Source organism: Lemur catta, chromosome 15 (genome assembly GCF_020740605.2).
Source record: "Lemur catta isolate mLemCat1 chromosome 15, mLemCat1.pri, whole genome shotgun sequence".
In the NCBI taxonomy this organism is placed as follows: domain Eukaryota; kingdom Metazoa; phylum Chordata; class Mammalia; order Primates; family Lemuridae; genus Lemur; species Lemur catta.
Genome location: NC_059142.1, coordinates 1,624,625 through 1,642,454, shown reverse-complemented (window position 1 = coordinate 1,642,454; position 17,830 = coordinate 1,624,625). Strand labels below are relative to the sequence as shown.

General features: G+C 42.5%; 1 protein-coding gene across 6 annotated transcripts in view; it reads left to right on the top strand.

Annotated features, from left to right (window-relative positions):
* The window catches only part of SPECC1 (sperm antigen with calponin homology and coiled-coil domains 1), a 206,734-nt gene that overhangs the window by 64,551 nt on the left and 124,353 nt on the right, over positions 1-17,830 (top strand). Inside the window, exon 1 of one of the 6 annotated variants that reach the window (XM_045569445.1) lies at positions 1,332-1,576. The exons of the other annotated variants lie outside the window; for them this stretch is intronic. Within the exon in view, the coding sequence (XP_045425401.1) occupies positions 1,537-1,576 (40 nt within the window). The 5' untranslated portion in view covers positions 1,332-1,536. Of the gene's footprint in view, positions 1-1,331; positions 1,577-17,830 lie in introns of those variants that run through there. 6 annotated transcript variants of the gene reach the window in all.

Here is a 17,830-nt window from a genome sequence, read left to right as displayed (position 1 = left end):
CTCAAAGTGCTCCTCCTCTACTGACATTATAAAAAATGCAAATCTGGGCCAGCCCGGTGGCTCACGCCTGTAATCCCAGCACTCTGGGAGGTCGACGCGGGCGGATCGTTTGAGCTCAGGAGTTCGAGACCAGCCTGAGCAAGAGCGAGACCCCCGTCTCTACTGAAAAAATAGAAACAAATTAACTGGACAACTAAAAATATATAGAAAAAATTAGCCGGGCCTTGTGGCGCATGCCTGTAGTCCCAGCTACTCAGGAGGCTGAGGCAGGAGGATCGCTGGAGCCCAGGAGTTTGAGGTTGCCGTGAGCTAGGCTGACACCACTGCACTCTAGCCCGGGCGACAGAGCAGTACTCTGTCTCAAAAAAAAAAAAAATTAAATAAATACATAAAAACCACAAGGTAGTAGATAAAAGAACAAGAAGGGAGATAGAAAAGAGATGAGGGGGAACCAACAACCGGGACTGAAAAGAGGCGGCCAGGGAGGTGAGCACAAAACTAGGAGACTGTAGCATCCTGGAAGCCAAGTGAATACACTGTTTTGAGGCATTAGGATTGATCGATGGTGTCCTAAGATGTTGGTAGGTAAGATGAGAACTGAGACTGGACCATAGCGTTCAACTGATGCAGGAGACAGATCCAGTCATTCCACTAATGAGTTTATTAGTCCTGAATATTTTCACTGCAAGATTTAGTTAGTTCGAAGTGTTTTCACTGTAAGATGAAGGGTCAAAGTTGTTCAGGATAATTTCCATATTAGTCACGTCTGACAGCAGCAGAACAGTTTCTACTTATGATCGGTATGCATTTTTATTAGCGATAGCATTCACTTCCTCCTCGAGTTGTTTGTTCGTCCACTCATTTATCCACCCCCAAAATACTTATTAAGCGTCTGTCGTGAGCCAATCCTAGGTTTTCCTTGTCCTGATAGAAGACCTAATTTCACACGCGCAGGATTTCGCCTTTCCGGTGGCACTGGCTTCAGCCTCAGCGCAGTGGGTTTCCCAGCCTACCTTGTCCGGCTGCGGTTCTGCGGCCCGCCGGCGCGTCCCTCGCCCGGTTGGGCGGGGTCCTTGGAGTGCTCTAGAGCGATATGCAGATGAGGTGGGCGGGCAGGATGCAGATGAGGTGGGCGGGCCGCGCCAGGCGGGCAGAGCAGAGTTGAGGTGGGCTGGCCGCGCCGGGTGGGCAGTATGCAGATGAAGTGGGCGGGCCGCGTCGGACGGGCAGCTTAGAGTCGAGGTGGGCGGGCCGCACCGGGCAGGCAGTATGCAGATGAGGTAGGCGGGTCGCGCCGGGCGGGCAGCGAGGAGTCGAGGTGGGCGGGCGGTATGCAGATGAGGTGGGCGTGGCCCTGCGCGCGGGAGAGGAGCGGCTCCGGCCGCAGCCGGGAACTGGAAGGCGCCGGGCCCTTTCTTTGACTGCAGCGGACCCGCCGGACGCAGCTGCCTCGCCTGCCCGAGCCGCCACGGGCTGCTGCGCGGTGGACACCCTGTCCGAGGCCAGCCAGCCGGCCGCTGCCCGAGTCAGCCGAGCATGGGCAACCACTCGGGGCGGCCCGAGGATCCCGAACCAGGTCTGTGCGGTTAGCGGGGGTCGCACCGCGCCCCCTCCCTGGCCGAGCGCCCTTCCCCCACCCGCCTCCCGGGTCAGCGGCCGCCGTGCTGCCCGCGGCGCCGAGTGCGGCGAGTGGAAGGGTGAAGTTCCTGGGATGTGATTCTTGCCTTTGGAATGCGCTAATGGGGTTGTGAAATTACCTGTGCTCGTTCCGCGACCAGGAAACGCCACTCACTATAAACACGTACCTGGGTCGCCCGGTGCAGCGAGCGGGGCAGGAAAGAGCCTGGCGCCGTGGCCCGGAGCACGCAGGCCCGGCCCGTGGGGAGGGGTCGGGGCAGGGGTCTTCTGTACAGGTTTCACGGTGAAATCCCACTTACCCCTCTTGTCTGCCGCCTGGGCGGGATCTCTTATATGGTGTAGACAGTTCTTGCAGACTTTCTGGGCATTTGCAATGAAAAGTGTGACTTGGCAGTGGTTTTCTGGTTCATTGTCCATTTTGCAGTGCCTCATTTGCATATCACACACTTTCTGGAGCCCAGTGGAAGGTGGTGACCCGTCAGCTGATTTGTTACTCATACGCAGACCAAAGGGCTTGATTGTGACTGTTTCTTACCTAAAATAATCTGTACTTATTCTGGGATATCAGACACTTTCCCAGTTTATCAAATTATCATCTTCTCAGTAATTAAGTGAGCTTGGTGGAGAGTCAGCTGGGCTCTAGTTGTCATCTTCTGGTGGGTCATCCTGGACTCCAGGACAGAGTTAGGTGCTGATAACCAGGTTGCTTTAAAAACACAACAGAGCATTTCTGTACTGTCACGTGAAGTAAATGGGGTTTAATTTAGCCTCAAAAATTGCGTCTTGGCTGATTGGGAAGAGATGGTTGACTCTCTGTTGGAATCCTGGGGTGGCAGGTGGCAAGAATGTGTTTCTGTGACAGAGTCAGAACTCTAAACATTTTTCAAAGGAATAATTTTAAATTTTTAATTTGAATGAGGACACTGAGACTATGAGAGGTGAAGCAACTTGTCCAAATGACTTATTTCTTGAATTGGGAGCACTTGTAGTTAAAGCCTTGGTCTTCTTAGCCTCTGTCCACTGCTCTTCCTCACCTTCCACATCCTGAGCTGTCTGTCTCCGCCATGTCCTTGGGGCTGAACAGAGGTGGGTGCCTCCCTGGCACTTGTGGTACAGTGGACAGGTACAACAGCCAGGATCAAAAACTTTGACAGCCACACAGGAATACTATGAAGAAAAATTTTAGGGGGAGGGTTACTGCATAGATTACATGGGTGACTCTTTAATTACACAGCAGTTATCCAGACTTTTTTGGAAGAATAACATACATACATATATATATATATATATATATGTACATACACACACACAAAATAAATATATTTGTCATAAATAGCCTTGTTGCTAAACTGTTAGGTAAAGGACATGTAACATTTCATTTTAAAAACACCTCTCGTTAGTACATGCCTGTCCAGTTATTGTGAAAACCCCTGTCGTATATATTATTTGCTTTGTGTTAAAACTGAAAGGATGTACTCTTGTTAGAGCTTTTAAGAGTTATTTAGGCTGGGCGTGGTGGCTCATGCCTGAAATCCTAGCACTCTGGGAGGCCGAGGTGGGTGGATCGCTTGAGGTCAGGAGTTCGAGACCAGCCTGAGCAAGAGCGAGACCCCCGTCTCTACTAAAAATAGAAAGAAATTATATGGACAACTAAAAATATATATAGAAAAAATTAGCTGGGCCTTGTGGCGCATGCCTGTAGTCCCAGCTACTCGGGAGGCTGAGGCAGGAGGATCGCTTAAGCCCAGGAGTTTGAGGTTGCTGTGAGCTAGGCTGACGCTACAGCACTCACTCTAGCCCGGGCAACAGAGCGAGACTCTGTCTCAAAAAAAAAAAAAAAAAAGAGTTATTTGGATTATGCTTGTGTTCCAATTTCTAAGTGACCTTATTTTTTAAAGCCCTGTAATGGGTAGGACACAAAAAGGTTATGTTTATGCCAGTAACTTATTTTACTGTACTTTTCAAAGAGTGCATATAATTTCAGAATGGGAACTCTGTTTTGTTACAAGTAAAGATACTTGATTAGGAAATCTTGGCTGAAATTACGAGTGTAATTTTAACTGGTCCTTTAGTGTCTGAGGCAGAAGGCATGTTCTCAGCTGCTGCACTTTTATAGTCCTGGAATGGACCATGGTGGCAGCAAGGGTCCTCTTTTGTGATAGCAGCGATCCTCTGAGTTGGGTCTTTGTGACTTAGCATGGTGTTGCAGAATGGATAAGAGAAATGACATAGAATTCATCAATGAGATCCCAGAAATTAGAGTTTGTTAAAGATGCACATGCCCTCAGTCTGCTTTTCTGTGGGGGCTGGGATGAGGTGGGGTGCCTCCCACTGGCAGCTGTGGTGCATTAGACTAGAATCTGAGCAAGTGCCTTAGTGGGTCATCAGAGCAAGGGGACCCAAGAGGAGTGGTGAAGGTAAGAGGGGACAGGAGGGAGGCTGGACAAGGCGAGAGCAGCACACAAGTCTGAGTGCCACGTGGTTTCTTTATAAAAGTGTCAGTTTTGTCCTCAGAGAGCAGACACTTAGGCAGAATTAGGGATGCAAGAGTCCTGTTAGAGAGTAACACCTGAGAAAGACAAAAGGGGTGGGAAGCAGAATTGGGCGGAGAAAGGCTTTGACTGGGATGCAGATCCAACACCTATGAAAGGGAAGGGGAGCTGGGTATGGTAGCTCATGCCTGCAATCCCAGCATTTTGGGAGGCTGAGGTGGAGGATTGCTTGAGGCCAGGAGTTCGAGACCAGCCTGACAACATATTGAGATTCCATCTCTACAAAAAAAAGTTTTTACATTAGCGGGGTGTGGTGGGTGTACCTGCAGTCCCAGCTACTGGGGAGGTGGGGTGAGAGGATCACTTGAACCCAGGAGTTTGAGGTTACAGTGAGCTATAATTATTCCGCTGCACTCCAGCCTGGGTGACAGAGCGAGACCCTGCCTCTTAAAAGAGAAAGAGAAAAGGGAATGAGGAGGGAGCCGGCTTGGGCAGGAAGAGCCTCAGATAAGGATGCAGATCTGATAAGATCTTGGTCAGCTGATTGGGGAGCTCCAGAGTGAAGACTGCCCATTAGAGGAGTCCCAGGTTGGGCAGAAAGGCCAGACCCGTCCTCCTGCTGTGGTCAGTCGTTGGCTGGAGGCTGTCTGGGAAGAATGTGCCTTCAGCTCAAAGGCCAAGGCGAGTACTGGGAGCTTGGTGGCACCAATAGCTGGAGGCTGTCAGCTGGCAGCAATCCTCACAGCTGAATGGCAGGTTCTTTCCTGAATAGAGATCCCAGTGGCACGCCTCCATGGCTGGCTGTCACAAGACCTTAGTTGCTTGGACAGAGAGGGTCTGTTTAAAGGGTAGATAAGGTAAAATCTGCATCTCAGACTCCCTCTGCAGGTTTAAAAGGGCTAGGATTGCACCATCTTTTCCAGATAGAAGCTCCTCATGCCCTCTGAGGTGTGTCTGAAGCAGAAGGCATGTTCTCAGCTGCTGCACTTTTATAGCCCTGGAATTGACCATGGTGGCAGCAAGCGTCCTCTTTTGTGATAGCTGTGATCCTCTGAGTTGGGTCTTTTTGACTTAGCATGGTGTTGCAGAATGGATGAGAGAAATGGATCAAGTAAAAGACATGAAACTTTGCATGCATGGGAACAGCTAGAATCCGAAGAACATGCTGATGATCACATCTCTTACTTCCTGGAAGGTCCCAGTTAACAGTCCTTCAATTTCCAACCAGTTGTCAGTGCTTGCGTTGTCAGAGAGGGCTGCTGGGTGTGTTTGGATAGTCTGTGGACTGTTCAAAGAAGTGAGTGGGCCCAGCTGGGGTTGTATCAACCCAAAGGAGGGGATGCTATTTTGCAATTTTGCCATTTTATATTCATACAACTGTGCCCAATATGCTAACAGAGGACTTACAAGGTGAGTTTAGAAAGACTTTCCCCAGTCCCAGTACTAGCTGATACCTGCTTACTGTTTGTCATAAACTTGCATGTATGTGTTTAAAAAATTAATACAAATGATATGAAATAAAAGTAAAAGCTTCTGCCCAGAGCCCCTCAGGATGCACTTTGTATTAATTTAATTAATGCTAACTGTGGTTATAGACAAATCCCAAAATAGCCACTTGAGACTATAAATTGTTTTCTCCATCATGTCGTGTCTAGTGTGAGTTTGGGGCCATCCGGGGAGTTACGGGCAGTTGTTAGAGATTCCGGCAGGGGGATGCTCGTCTTCGACCTATGGCTTCTGGATCTGCCAACAGTTAGGAGAGGAGAGATTTGGGGTGGGGGAAGCCTGCAGGAAATTTAGGGGCTAGGCCTGGATGTGGTGCATGGCATTTCCACCCACGTTCCACTGGGCAGACTCAGTCACACAGCCCCAGTGAGAGGCTAAGAGACTGGAAAATCGCTGCAGAATGCCAGGCAGAGGCCAGGGTGGATGCTGGTGAACGCTGGTGGTCTCTTTCCAGACGTGATGACCATTCCCAACCACATTCATGTCACTATTTTATTATAAAAATTTCAATCAGAAAAGTTGAAAGACTTATGTAGTACATTAGTCCATCTTATTTTTTGATGCATTTCAAAGAAATGGTGGTCATCTCTATAATTCTATATAACACGCTGTTCCTTTACTGTTTCTTGATTTGTTAGCTTTCAAGTTTCTCTACTAACTCTCACCATGGAAGTTGAGGAATGAAGTGCGTTTTCACTACTATATATTCCTCTCATCCCCTATTTCTGCAAGTCATACTTAAATTTCACAACTCTGTAGTTAATATTAAGATGCTAATGGTGGAATACAGATGGGGAGTATGTAGATGTTCACTGTAAAATTCTTTCAACTTTGCTGTATGAAATTTTCATTTAAAAAACTTACAAAATTCTAAGGAAGTCTATTTATTATTTACCACCCATATTTCTTCACTAACCAAGGTTAAACCTTGTCCTTGGCTTTGTACCATGTAAATGAGGATATAATGCCCGTAAATTTCTTCCACCCTAGTCTCAGAAGCCCCCCTCCCCCATTCTCAGTCTACCCCTTGACATTTTTGCATGGCTAGAGCATTTACCTTCTGTTCTGTAATTTGTATTATTAAATCTTCTGTGTATTGTTTAATAGGTTGATTCTGAAAATTGAAAGACGGTCAGCATTTTAAATATTAGGATCCCATAAGTATTATTTACTGGAGAACCAGGTGGTGTGTTTAGGTTTATAGAGAAGACAACTTAATCTTACATTGTTCAACTTGTGATCTATGACAGACAATTTTACTTTAAAAAAGATGGAAGGAGTAAGGAGAGGGCAAAGGAGTTGGTATGGGTATTATAATTATTTACTTTAAAAATTACTTTAATATGCTTTTATCCTGTTATTCAGCTTCTTAATTTTACAGATTGTTACAGGGAATTCATTTTTTTCTTACAGACAAGAAGTATGGTGGTTAAGAGTTGGTTCTGGAGCCAGGCTGCCTGTTCAAATCTCAGTTTTGCCACTTTCTACCTCTGAGACTTTGAGGAAGTTATTTAAGTTCTTTGAGCCTCAGCTGCTTCATCTAGAAAAGGAGAGAGAGTAATATAACCTACCTCAGAGGATTGTTGTGGTGATTCATGGGTTAAACATGGTTAGGCTAGACTCACACACAGAAAGCGCCAGATAGACTTTATCTATGTTATTGTTAACCCTCCAACTTAACATTTCAGTTTGCCCTGCTTGCGTTTGCTCCTGTGTCACTCGCAGGTTGGCACATTACTCGTTAGATCCTTTTTCTTTTTTGCATTCCCTTTGCTTTGACTGGATTATTCCTTATGATCCTGTATGTTGCCAAATTTTTATATATTCTGTCATCTCCATGGTAACCTTTTTCTTCTAGTTTTCCTGTTGTCTTTTTAAAAAAAAAATCATCAGCCATATTTTCTATTTACAAAATATTTTTTGTCCTGTATTCTGTTTTATTCATGACAGTTTGTAGTTTGGGATTAAGTTAGCCGGGAGGGGAGTAGAGTTGGTTAGAGGGTTTGAGCATATGAATTAATGCTTTCTGTGGTCTTTGGTTTCAGATATCATGGATTTGTCAAGTTTTTGCAATATTCACATCTTATTGCTCTATTTATAAATTCAGCAAAATTTAATAAGCACTATTTAAGAGAGTCTTTGATTTGTTTACAAATTTTGTTCATACATTTTAAAGATTTTAAATTGTGATTATTAATTTAATATATTTAGGTTCCTGTTAAAGTCTGACTGACAAGTCCAGTTTTTTAAGTCTTATAAATTTAATAATTATTCTAATAAGCTTAGTGATTAAGTCCTCTTATATATTCCATGACACTCGTACCATCTTTCTTTATATGTGTGTAGACATATAGATGCACACTTTCAAATTAAAGTCAGATTAATTACTCAGATACATATTTTAAATTGGAATCACAAGGTTGATCAGTAAATCTTTAATAGGTCCAATTCTCTTAAACATTAAAAATATAACTCTAAAATGCAGGTATTTCTTCTTAATATGGAATATTATTACAACTTGTTTGAGTCTTTTAAGTATTTCTCTACTTATTCTGAATCTTTCTAGGATTAAAAGATGTTTACATAAATATTTTATTCCAAATAATATTGGGATTTCTTCCCATATAATTTTTAGGATTGTCTTCTCAGTTTGCTGAGGTTTTTTAACCAACAGAGGTTTTGGCAGGAACAAGGATATGTTTCTTTCCCCAGACTTCAAATAGCAGCTTGAGCCCCTTTTACTTTGGTTGGAACATATTCTTGAACATACTTGGTTTGAGCATATTCAGGAGTAATCTGTGCTTGATAAATTTTCTCAACCTTCATCGGAGGATATCTATATTTTATCCTCACCCTTCATTGATACTTTGCCTGGGTATAGAATTCTTGGTTCAAAATCTTTGTAATCTTTTTGTAGCATAAACTTCAAAACTTGAAGAAAGAGGCGGTCATAATGCTCATGTACTTTAGATTCAAGTTATAGTTTATTTGATTCTTGCAGTTCCTAATAGGAGCCTGAGACCCCCATTCAAATGGCCGTATCACTTGATTACAGTTTGCACTTATTTTGCACTTAAACTACATAAATATTTTCCCACCTAACTCTAAAAAGCTTTGACTTGATAGAATGCTATCTACTTTTCTTATACTTTCTGTCTCTTTAGACTATTTCTTTCTTGTTAGTAAAACAAATTGTGATTTAATTGTGGATATCTATCTTGACTTTGTCTATCTTACAGGGTTTTTCTCCTGAGACAATAGTGTCAGTTAACCACACAAACACACACCACAAAGTACCTTAAATGGGACAGGATCTTTTATATTGATAAAAGTACAATCCAAGAAGAAAAAGTAGCAGGTACAAAATCCAGTCACTAAATAGCAAAACACTGGAAGTAACTAAAGCAAAACCTATTAAAAACACATGGAAAAACTCACAAGTGGGAGACTTGAACCATGTGTCTTACACAAACCATTTTTCCAGAATGTTCATGGAAGGTTAAAACACTGATGTGTCCTAAGGCCAGAAAGAAAACCTCATTACAGTCTTTTAGGGGAAATTTTACTGGTCACTCTGTGATCATAATGCAATAAAACTGTAAATAATAAAAGTTGAAATTTTAAAAACTTCATTTGGAAATTTTGACTCCAGTAGGAACTGAAAACTACAATTATAGATAATTTAGAAAAACAATTTTGAAATACTAATAATGTTACAAATAATCAAATTTATTTCTCTGAAAGCTTTTACTATTAACATAAAAATATAAAGATGAAAATAAGGGAATTCTACACAAATAACATTAGAAAATAAACAATAAAAGAAATCTGGGAAAACAGGAGGGAGTTTTTAAAAAGAGTAGAAATGAATGAAATAAGTTATGACTATGTCTGTTCACTCTTTTGTTTCCTCAGCACCTATCACACTGGATGGATGGCACTTAGTAAATATTTGTTGACTAAATATGAATGAACAAGAACAAAAAAACACTAGCATTGAAAAATCCAAGAGTAGATTTTTTTATTAAAATAACAAAGTAGATAAAGTTATAGTTAGACTAATCAAGAAATAAGAGAACACAAGTACCCCAAATTAGCAATATAAGAATGTATGCTAGTAGGAATGTTGGAGATTTTTAAAACAATAGAATAAAAAATAAAAAATTTTGATACAATTGAAATTTCCTAGGAAAGCAAGATTACTAAATCCAATTCATTAAAAAATGAAGCACTTGGACAGAAAAATAATCCTGGAAGATGTTGCAAAGTGACTTAAGAAAATATTTCCAAAAATAATCATGAATCCATATGGTTTTATAAAGTTTTACAAATATGAGAAAAATATAATTTCTTTGCTATTTGAAGTGTGTGGTGTGTTTCCCAAAGATTGTTATATAACGGAGAGTACAGGTACATATAGTACAGATACATATAGATGATTATTTCTTATTTTAATAATTAATTTTAAATGTGTTAGAAAAATTATAACAAGTATATTGAATCTATCTCTGTTGCTTAGCACCAAGTTGGGTTAAAGAAGTGAATCAATACTAAGTTTATGCAGAACAATATTAAATATATAATAAGATAGATGAATGTTAATGTAGCCAAAATTGTGAAAATGATACTCAAATAATAAAGACTTGAAAAGTATTCCAAAGTACAGAAAAGATGGAAAGCATTCCAATTTGTTTTAACAAAAGTACTAATACTGGTAGTACTACTCTTCACACCAAAGCCTTTCAAAGATAGCATTAACAAAGAAAGCCACATACATTCTTACTGATGTAGATGTGCTCTCCTTAACTGAATAAGCCAAATTTAATCCAACCATATATTTTCACAAATATTACACCACTGGTAAAAAACTGACTCATTCTGAGAATGCAAAAATATTAATATTATCATATAAGTAGAATTTGAAACATCAGTAAATTTAAAGAGAAAAAAATTATTATACCATATGTCAATAATGCATTTAATAAAATTTAACATCTACCTCATAAACATTTAATTCTTATTGGAATGAAAGGATCTTTTCTTAAGATAATAAATAAAATAGTCTGAAAGTAGCTTAACAGGAAACTAAAAACATTCCTATGAAGGTCAGGAACAAAACAGTGGTACCCATCCAGAACTGTGTGACACTGTTTTCAGATATACTAGCCAAAGCAGCAAGGTTTTTTGAAAATAATGTTTATTAAAAATGAGAGAAAATTAGCATGATTTGTAGGTACTATAATTCTTTTGTTAGGATAGCCAAAGAGATCAACTGAAAAACTATTAGAACTTAGTAAGGTAACCAGCTTGGAAGTAAATATATATATTCATATATGTATGAATATGCATATATGTGCATGTATGTGTGTAGACGTATATGTAACAGTAGTTTTATGTTAGTAAAAATCAGAAACAAATGGTATATGAAAAGGTCACATTCATAGTATGAGCAAAATGTGTAAAACCTGAGGGAAAAGTAAGAAATATGCGTATCCTTATGAAGACATTGCCATCACAGGACAAAACTCTTCTCCCAGGGCCGTCGTCCCACCGGCCCCAGCCTCTGCTGCTCCTTCTCCCTGGTTGCCCCCTCTACGCAGTTTGTCCACCACCTTCCCGCTGTTTGGTCAAGGTCGTCTCTGGGGCCCACCTTCATGTGGATGTTGCATTGCAGTTCGTTGCTTCTCCAGCTAAGTAAGGACCATCTGAGGATACTTGTCTGTCATATCCATCACCCCTAACATGCTGTGGAGTCGTAGCAAAAAGCAGGGTTTTAATGAATTCATGGCAGCTCTCCCTTGTATTTCCAGAAAATTTTTGAATTCTCAGGAGAAAGTAGATTTGCTATTTCCAAATTATTAATAACATGGTTGGCCAAGTATTTAAAATTGGGATTAAAAAAAAAAACCTTTTAGTAGTATGAACTTCAGAAAAGCTTGTGCATAGAGTTTTTCCTCATTCCACACCACTACAAAGATAACCCAGATGTCCTGGGCCAAACTCCCAGGGGGTCACAGGGAACTTGCCCACCCGCTGTCTCCTTCGCCCCAGTCAGAAGGACTGAACAGTGCCACGATCCCTGTTTCCCTTGGTCTTTCATAACTCATATCAATTCGTAAATATTCTTTTACCAAAATCCTCCTTCCTCTACTCACTTTCTTTTTTAACCTTGCTCTGTTACTTCAGAAAAATTAGTCTTTTCTCCTTCATTCTCCTCTCATTCGCAACTCCTTGTTCCAAATTAAACCTAATTATGGTTAAGTAGAAAAGTAAAGTCATAAATTTTGACCTGAAACTATATCCAGTAAGGAACTGGTGCCAGCCACCTCCAAAGCCCTCGACAATCCCCTTTGTTTTAACTGCCAAAGAATTCATCGCCTTGGTCTAATTGGTCCTGCTTCTCTCTCTAGCACCAGCAGCCAAATTAAAAAAAAAAATCTTGGAAGGTTAAATTATCAGCAGCCTAACCTTCTGATCTATAAACAGATAAACAGAGAGCCTATTCATAGTGGTCATAAAACCATTATGAAAATTATCCAATTATAGTTACATTTTGGTCTCTTTTGCTCTGCCTTCATTCTGAATACTTTACAGTGTGCCAAAGTTACATAGAATTATATGCTTTCAAACTGGACCAAAATGTGGTAAAACAGTCTCTTATTTGTAGGTTAACAAAGTGTGTGTGTGTTGGGGAGGGAGGGATGTGTCAGTATGTATGTGTTCCTCCCTCCAGCTTCCCTGACGTCCTCATTGTGCATTCTGCCTTGTGCTTTATGCTTTGGTAGGGATTGAGAACCAGTAATTATAAGAGAATAAGAAAGGAGAGAGAATGAAAATCAAGAGATAACAGTAATTGGAGCAATGTAAGCTGTACATTAAAATGACCTCTTCTGTAAATTTTGGTATCCAGAACCTTATGCTAGCCATTTCGGATACAAAACAGTGGTTAAATATTACAGGCATCTCTTTTCTGTTTACTGTTTTCTCATTACTCAGGTCATCCCTATTAATGTTAATTCTGGTGCCCTCCTTGACCCTGGCTGGGGGCGTCTTGATGGCTGTGGTCAGCCCACACCACGGCCATGTGCTTATCAGCATTCTGGACTTTGCTCACATGTCATCTGCTCCTGCTCAGCTGTTCCTGTGTCGGTGGAAGCCAGAGAGCCTGCCGGAACTGTACACGGATCAGAAGTGCATCTCCTAGTAATAGGCGGTGTGAAGTTTAGGGCACATTTTGAACTTCTCTGGTGATCTCCTCCTGTCCCTGGTTGATGGCGTTACGCAGGTGGCTGACCGGCCATGGAGTTGAGTCTGAGTTAGATAAAGTGCTGCTGCACAAGCGTGCGGGCGGGCAGGTGCCGTTCCTCTGCCTGGCACCCACTGCAGCTGTGTGGGCTGCTCTCCGTCCCATGCACCTTCCACACTCCTCCTCACCCTCTGCCTGGATGCTGCTCTCACAGCACTTCGCAGCTGACTCCTCCGTAGGTCAACGGTAAGGCCCAGTTTGCTCAGGACAGTCCTGGTTAACAACTGTTGTGGGTCAGTTTACTCCTGTTATGTTTACTCTCAGAAGTGTCCCGGTTTGGAAGATAAATTGTACCTTCATCCCATTATACTTCTTATCCTTTCAGGTGTCAACTCAATGTCACCTCCCCAGGTACATCTCTCCCCTTCCCCAGGGGGCATGTTTGCTGTGGCTACTGACTGGCACCCCGGGCTTGGTTGGGCTGCGTCAGAGTCTGTGGGACGTTGACAAATTCAGGTTTAATTCTAAGTGAAGATCCATGCTGGGCCAGCCTGGGAGGACGTGAGAGGGGAAAGGCAGCCAGGTGCTGGAAGGGTTGAGGAGGGCTGTGGGGAGACAGGGTGGGCTGGAACCAGGAGAGAGGGAGGGAGAAACATGGGAGTGTGGTGTGGCGCTGCGGGGTGGGGTCTGTAGGAAGATTACTCATGAGACTGCACACCAGCCCTTGAGGAATTTTGATCTGCCTGACACCTCAAAAACTGTAAGAGTCAGATTTGAGTGTTTTAAAAATGAGACAGTATATGTGATTAGCTCGGAGAGGACCAATACTGGGAGAGACTTCTGGTGAAGCTTGATTATAAACAGATTACATTAAATAAACATGCTCCATTTTCTCCAGGTGATAGGTTGGACTATTAGACAAAACCCTGGATTCAGGGATGGATGTTCTAGGTTCACTTCTTCTCCTCTCTTGACAACATGATGGGTTTTTGTGTTGGTCAAATGAGGCCTTGAGCTACACCTATGAAGTCCCTTCCAACTTTTAGAAGTATATGATTCTGTTGTATGCTCTGGAGAGTCCAGACTGTAAAGCATTTTGAATTTCAACAGGGTACTGCTTTTTTTTTTCTAATTGCAGGCCAGAAAGGAAAACTTCCAAATAAGGATGCATGAACCACTCTGGGAAACAAAGGGAAACAATAACTAAAATACAAGTCTAGCCTTTGCCCTGGCATGAAAAGAATGCAGACTGTTAGCTGACCTAAGGTTTCTGTTTTATTTCATGTTTAGGTGAAATGGTCAGCTGTGACCATTATTCCCGAAGAAGTTTCTCTCCAGACTTTAAAATATTTGTGTAATATTGAGATGGTCATATTATCTGTGAGAGAGCTGTGGTCACTTATATCTATAAAACTGCCATGCTTGTTGTATATATACCAGGAGCAGGGCTGGAAATCTAAATTTAGAGGAACTAATCTAGGCTCACAAATGATTCTGTGGCATTCAATAAACACCCTGTCTAACACTATCACAAACATTGCTAGATTGCCTCCCAAGAGTTTCACCATCTGAACATAAAAGAGTGGTTAAAGAATTGTGGTGACTTGACTCATTGGACAGTGTGCAGACTGCCATTTTAAACTGTCATTGTCAGGAGTATATTCTAGCTTGGGGAAGTATTTGATATACAGGCAAATGAACAAAGCTGAATGCAAAATTGTATGTCTGCCGATTCTATCTTTGTGAAAGTATAGTCCAGAGAACACAAATGGAAAAGTTCACTTGTCTTGTGGAGTGTTTGAAAGTTTGTTGAATCAGAATGTCTGGCTGGGCCTGAGTTCTCCACTTGTGGCATTTCCTACCAGGCCTTTTGTTCCTTACGTTGCCCATACAGATGTTTATTTACCTGTCTTCTCTATAGACAGTTGAATTTTTGACCCCTGATTAAAAAAAAGAAGAAGACTAATACTGGAATTTAATTTAAATTAAAATAAAGATGACTTTAAAATAAAATTTTAAAAATGAAATTAAATTGATATACCATACATATAAATTGATACTATACATATAAAGTGAAGTGGTAATTGATTGCCCTGGTTGCTTCCCCAGAGATAGGCCTTGAGGCCCAGATTTGTGCGCAGGTTTTGGGGTGGGGGTGGGGGATGCCTCCGGAACGAGTCCCCGAGGGGTGAGGGGGGCGGGTGGGGCACAGGGAGAAGCCGAAATGGACACAGTCGCCACAGCTGCCTTGTGAGTCCCCAGGGGCGCTTGAGCTGGAATGGTCCTTCCTAGTGTCCCAGGCGGGGGCAGGCGGTCAGGCCCCCACTTCCCACCCCTGGCGGCCACGGGGGGTTCAGGGGACAGTCTGTACCCTTGCCTTTTCCAGCAGTCTTTCCCTTCATTTCCTTTATGAATTTCAAACGTTCACCCAGTATTTTCTTCCTTCAAAAGTTCACTCTCTGGGAGTTGGCTCCCCGGCTGACCACAGGTCCCGCCCGCACATGGCCAGCCTGACTCACTCTCTTCCCCTCCTTGCTGCCGCCCTCGCCAGGGCCTGTTTCCGGGGACCTCTTGGGCCAGGCCCTCTGCCCAGCCCCTCTGTGCCTGTGGTGGGCGCGCCCCTCCAGCTGCCCTGGTTGTGGGGTCTGGCGCCGCCTCTGCCTGCTGCAGCCCGGCTTTGGCAGGAGAGCGCCGGCCGGGTGTCAGGGAAGTGCTCCTCCGTTTAGGAGTGACCACTGCACTGGGGGCCCAGCACCTTCAGCCTGCCGCCCCCAGAGAGGAGGGCAGGCCCCCAGAGGGGACCGAGTTGTTGCCAGGCGGCCCGTCAGAACCCCTCACCTCCGCCACGCAGGAAACATTGGCTCCAAGGCAGCGCAGTGCTGAGAATTCTGACATTTGGCAGCATGTCTGGTGTGGACCCCATTTCGTTACTTAGTGCCTGGTGGTCAGCTGTCCCTTTTAAGACTTTCCCTTCCCTCAGGTTAGTTGTCCCCCACTATTTTACTTTCGGTGTGTGCTTTCTTCTGGCTTTCCTGTTATATTGCATCTTTCCAGTCTTCCTCCATGTCTCTTAAATTTTAAAAAATTTTATTCACTCATTACTGTTTTATTCACAACTCTGAGTGAATTTCCTTAGTTGGTCTCTCATTCATTAACTGGATTTTCTTACAGTGTTCAGTATTGCTGGTGATCAGTATTTTACAAGGGAAGCAGTCTTTCCTGATGTCACATCTGCCCTTTTAATGAAGGTGTTTCCCTTTCAAATCTTACTGAAAATACGGATGAGAGACTTTGCGAAGGACTGTAGCACACTGGCATGTATTCACAGGTTCCAGGCATTAGGACATGGACAACAGCAAAGATCTAACTGTTCCTCAAAATTGCTGGATTTTTTTTACAACTCCATCTCTTGACAAGTGCTGTTTCCTCTGCCTCAAATCCCTCCCGCCCCCTGCAGGGAGGAGGGTGGTAAACCTTACTTAGCACAATGCAGGTGGGACCTCCACAGGGCTGCCCTAAGCAGAGCTGTGGCACTCGGGCAAGGAAGCAGTTATTTCTTCCTGAGGACATTGGGAAAGGTTTCACCAAAGAGTGGCATTTGCAAGGGAGTGGGAGGGATTTTAGGCAGAGGAAACAGCACCCGGTTAGATGGAGTTGTAAAAAAAATCCAGCAATTTTGAGGAATAGTTAGATCTTTGATGTTGACAGGACATAGGGAACAATGGGAAGGGGTGGGAGGCGAAGAAATTTGTAGGTTAAACTAGAGTGTGCCGTGATAATGGATTTGGAATTTATCCTGTGGAGAGAGGGGTGCCAGTGGAGTTGTTTTGGTGGTTTTTTTTAATATAAGTTTTTTTGTCTGATTATGTAACTAATACATGCTCATATTCTAGAAAATGAAGAAACTAAAGAAATGTATCAGGAGATAATGACTGTTTTCATTTCTGTGTGGTTTCAATACTGAGAGGGGTGTGTGTGTACTTTTACGCGGTTGGAACCACACTGTATATTCAAATTAATATCTTGAATTTTATATTTCACCATGTATCATAACATTTCTTCATAGTAATGAAATATTCACAAATATTCTTCATATCTCCATAATATTGCATTGTATATATTACCATAATTTATTTAATCCATTACTATAGCCAGTATTTTTCTCTATTTTAAATCATACTGATACATAGATCTCTTTACGTTTTTGAATATTTTCTCCGGGTGGGAGTGCTTCTCTGTTCATTCTTAGAGCCGGAGCGACCAGGTAGAAATGGTCCCCGTGTCAGGGTAGAGGTCCCAGGGTGCCAGTTTGTTCACTTCTGGGCTCTAGAATGGAAGCTTCCAGGTCTTCCTCTGTGTGATGATTTGCTTAGGTGCCGAGGATCAAACCCTTATTTAGCAAAGAAATAGTGTGATCTACTTTAAGAGGGATTTAATAACTTGAGATAGAAATTAAACATTCAGAACAAGCATAACTAAATCAGAGAGGCAGAAAAAGTAACAACTCTCAAAGAGTTAGTACTCCTGATTTAAAACTTCTACTAGATGAAGTGTAAAGGATTACAGTCCCTGTTGAGAACTGAATTAATTTTCTGGAAGGGAGTATCCTGTAAAACACAAAGCGATACCGTGAGGTAGACAAGGTGAGATGCTTGAGGGACTGATGATGTAAGAGACCTACTAATTGAACAGCAGGATTCTTAGAAGGGGAAAAGGAACGGATGGAGAAGGCGTAGTGTAAATACATTAAAGAAAACCTTTTGAGCTGGAAACAAATTTAAACATCAGATGGACTTATAGAATTCCGAAAAGAAGACATAACTTATTGCTGGACCACATCAATAAAGATAGAACCCTGCCAACTTCTAGACAGGAAGATGGTCAGTTTTGAGGAGAATTAGGTTGGCCTTGGAATTCTCATCCACTTTGCAGCACTAGAAGCTAAAGT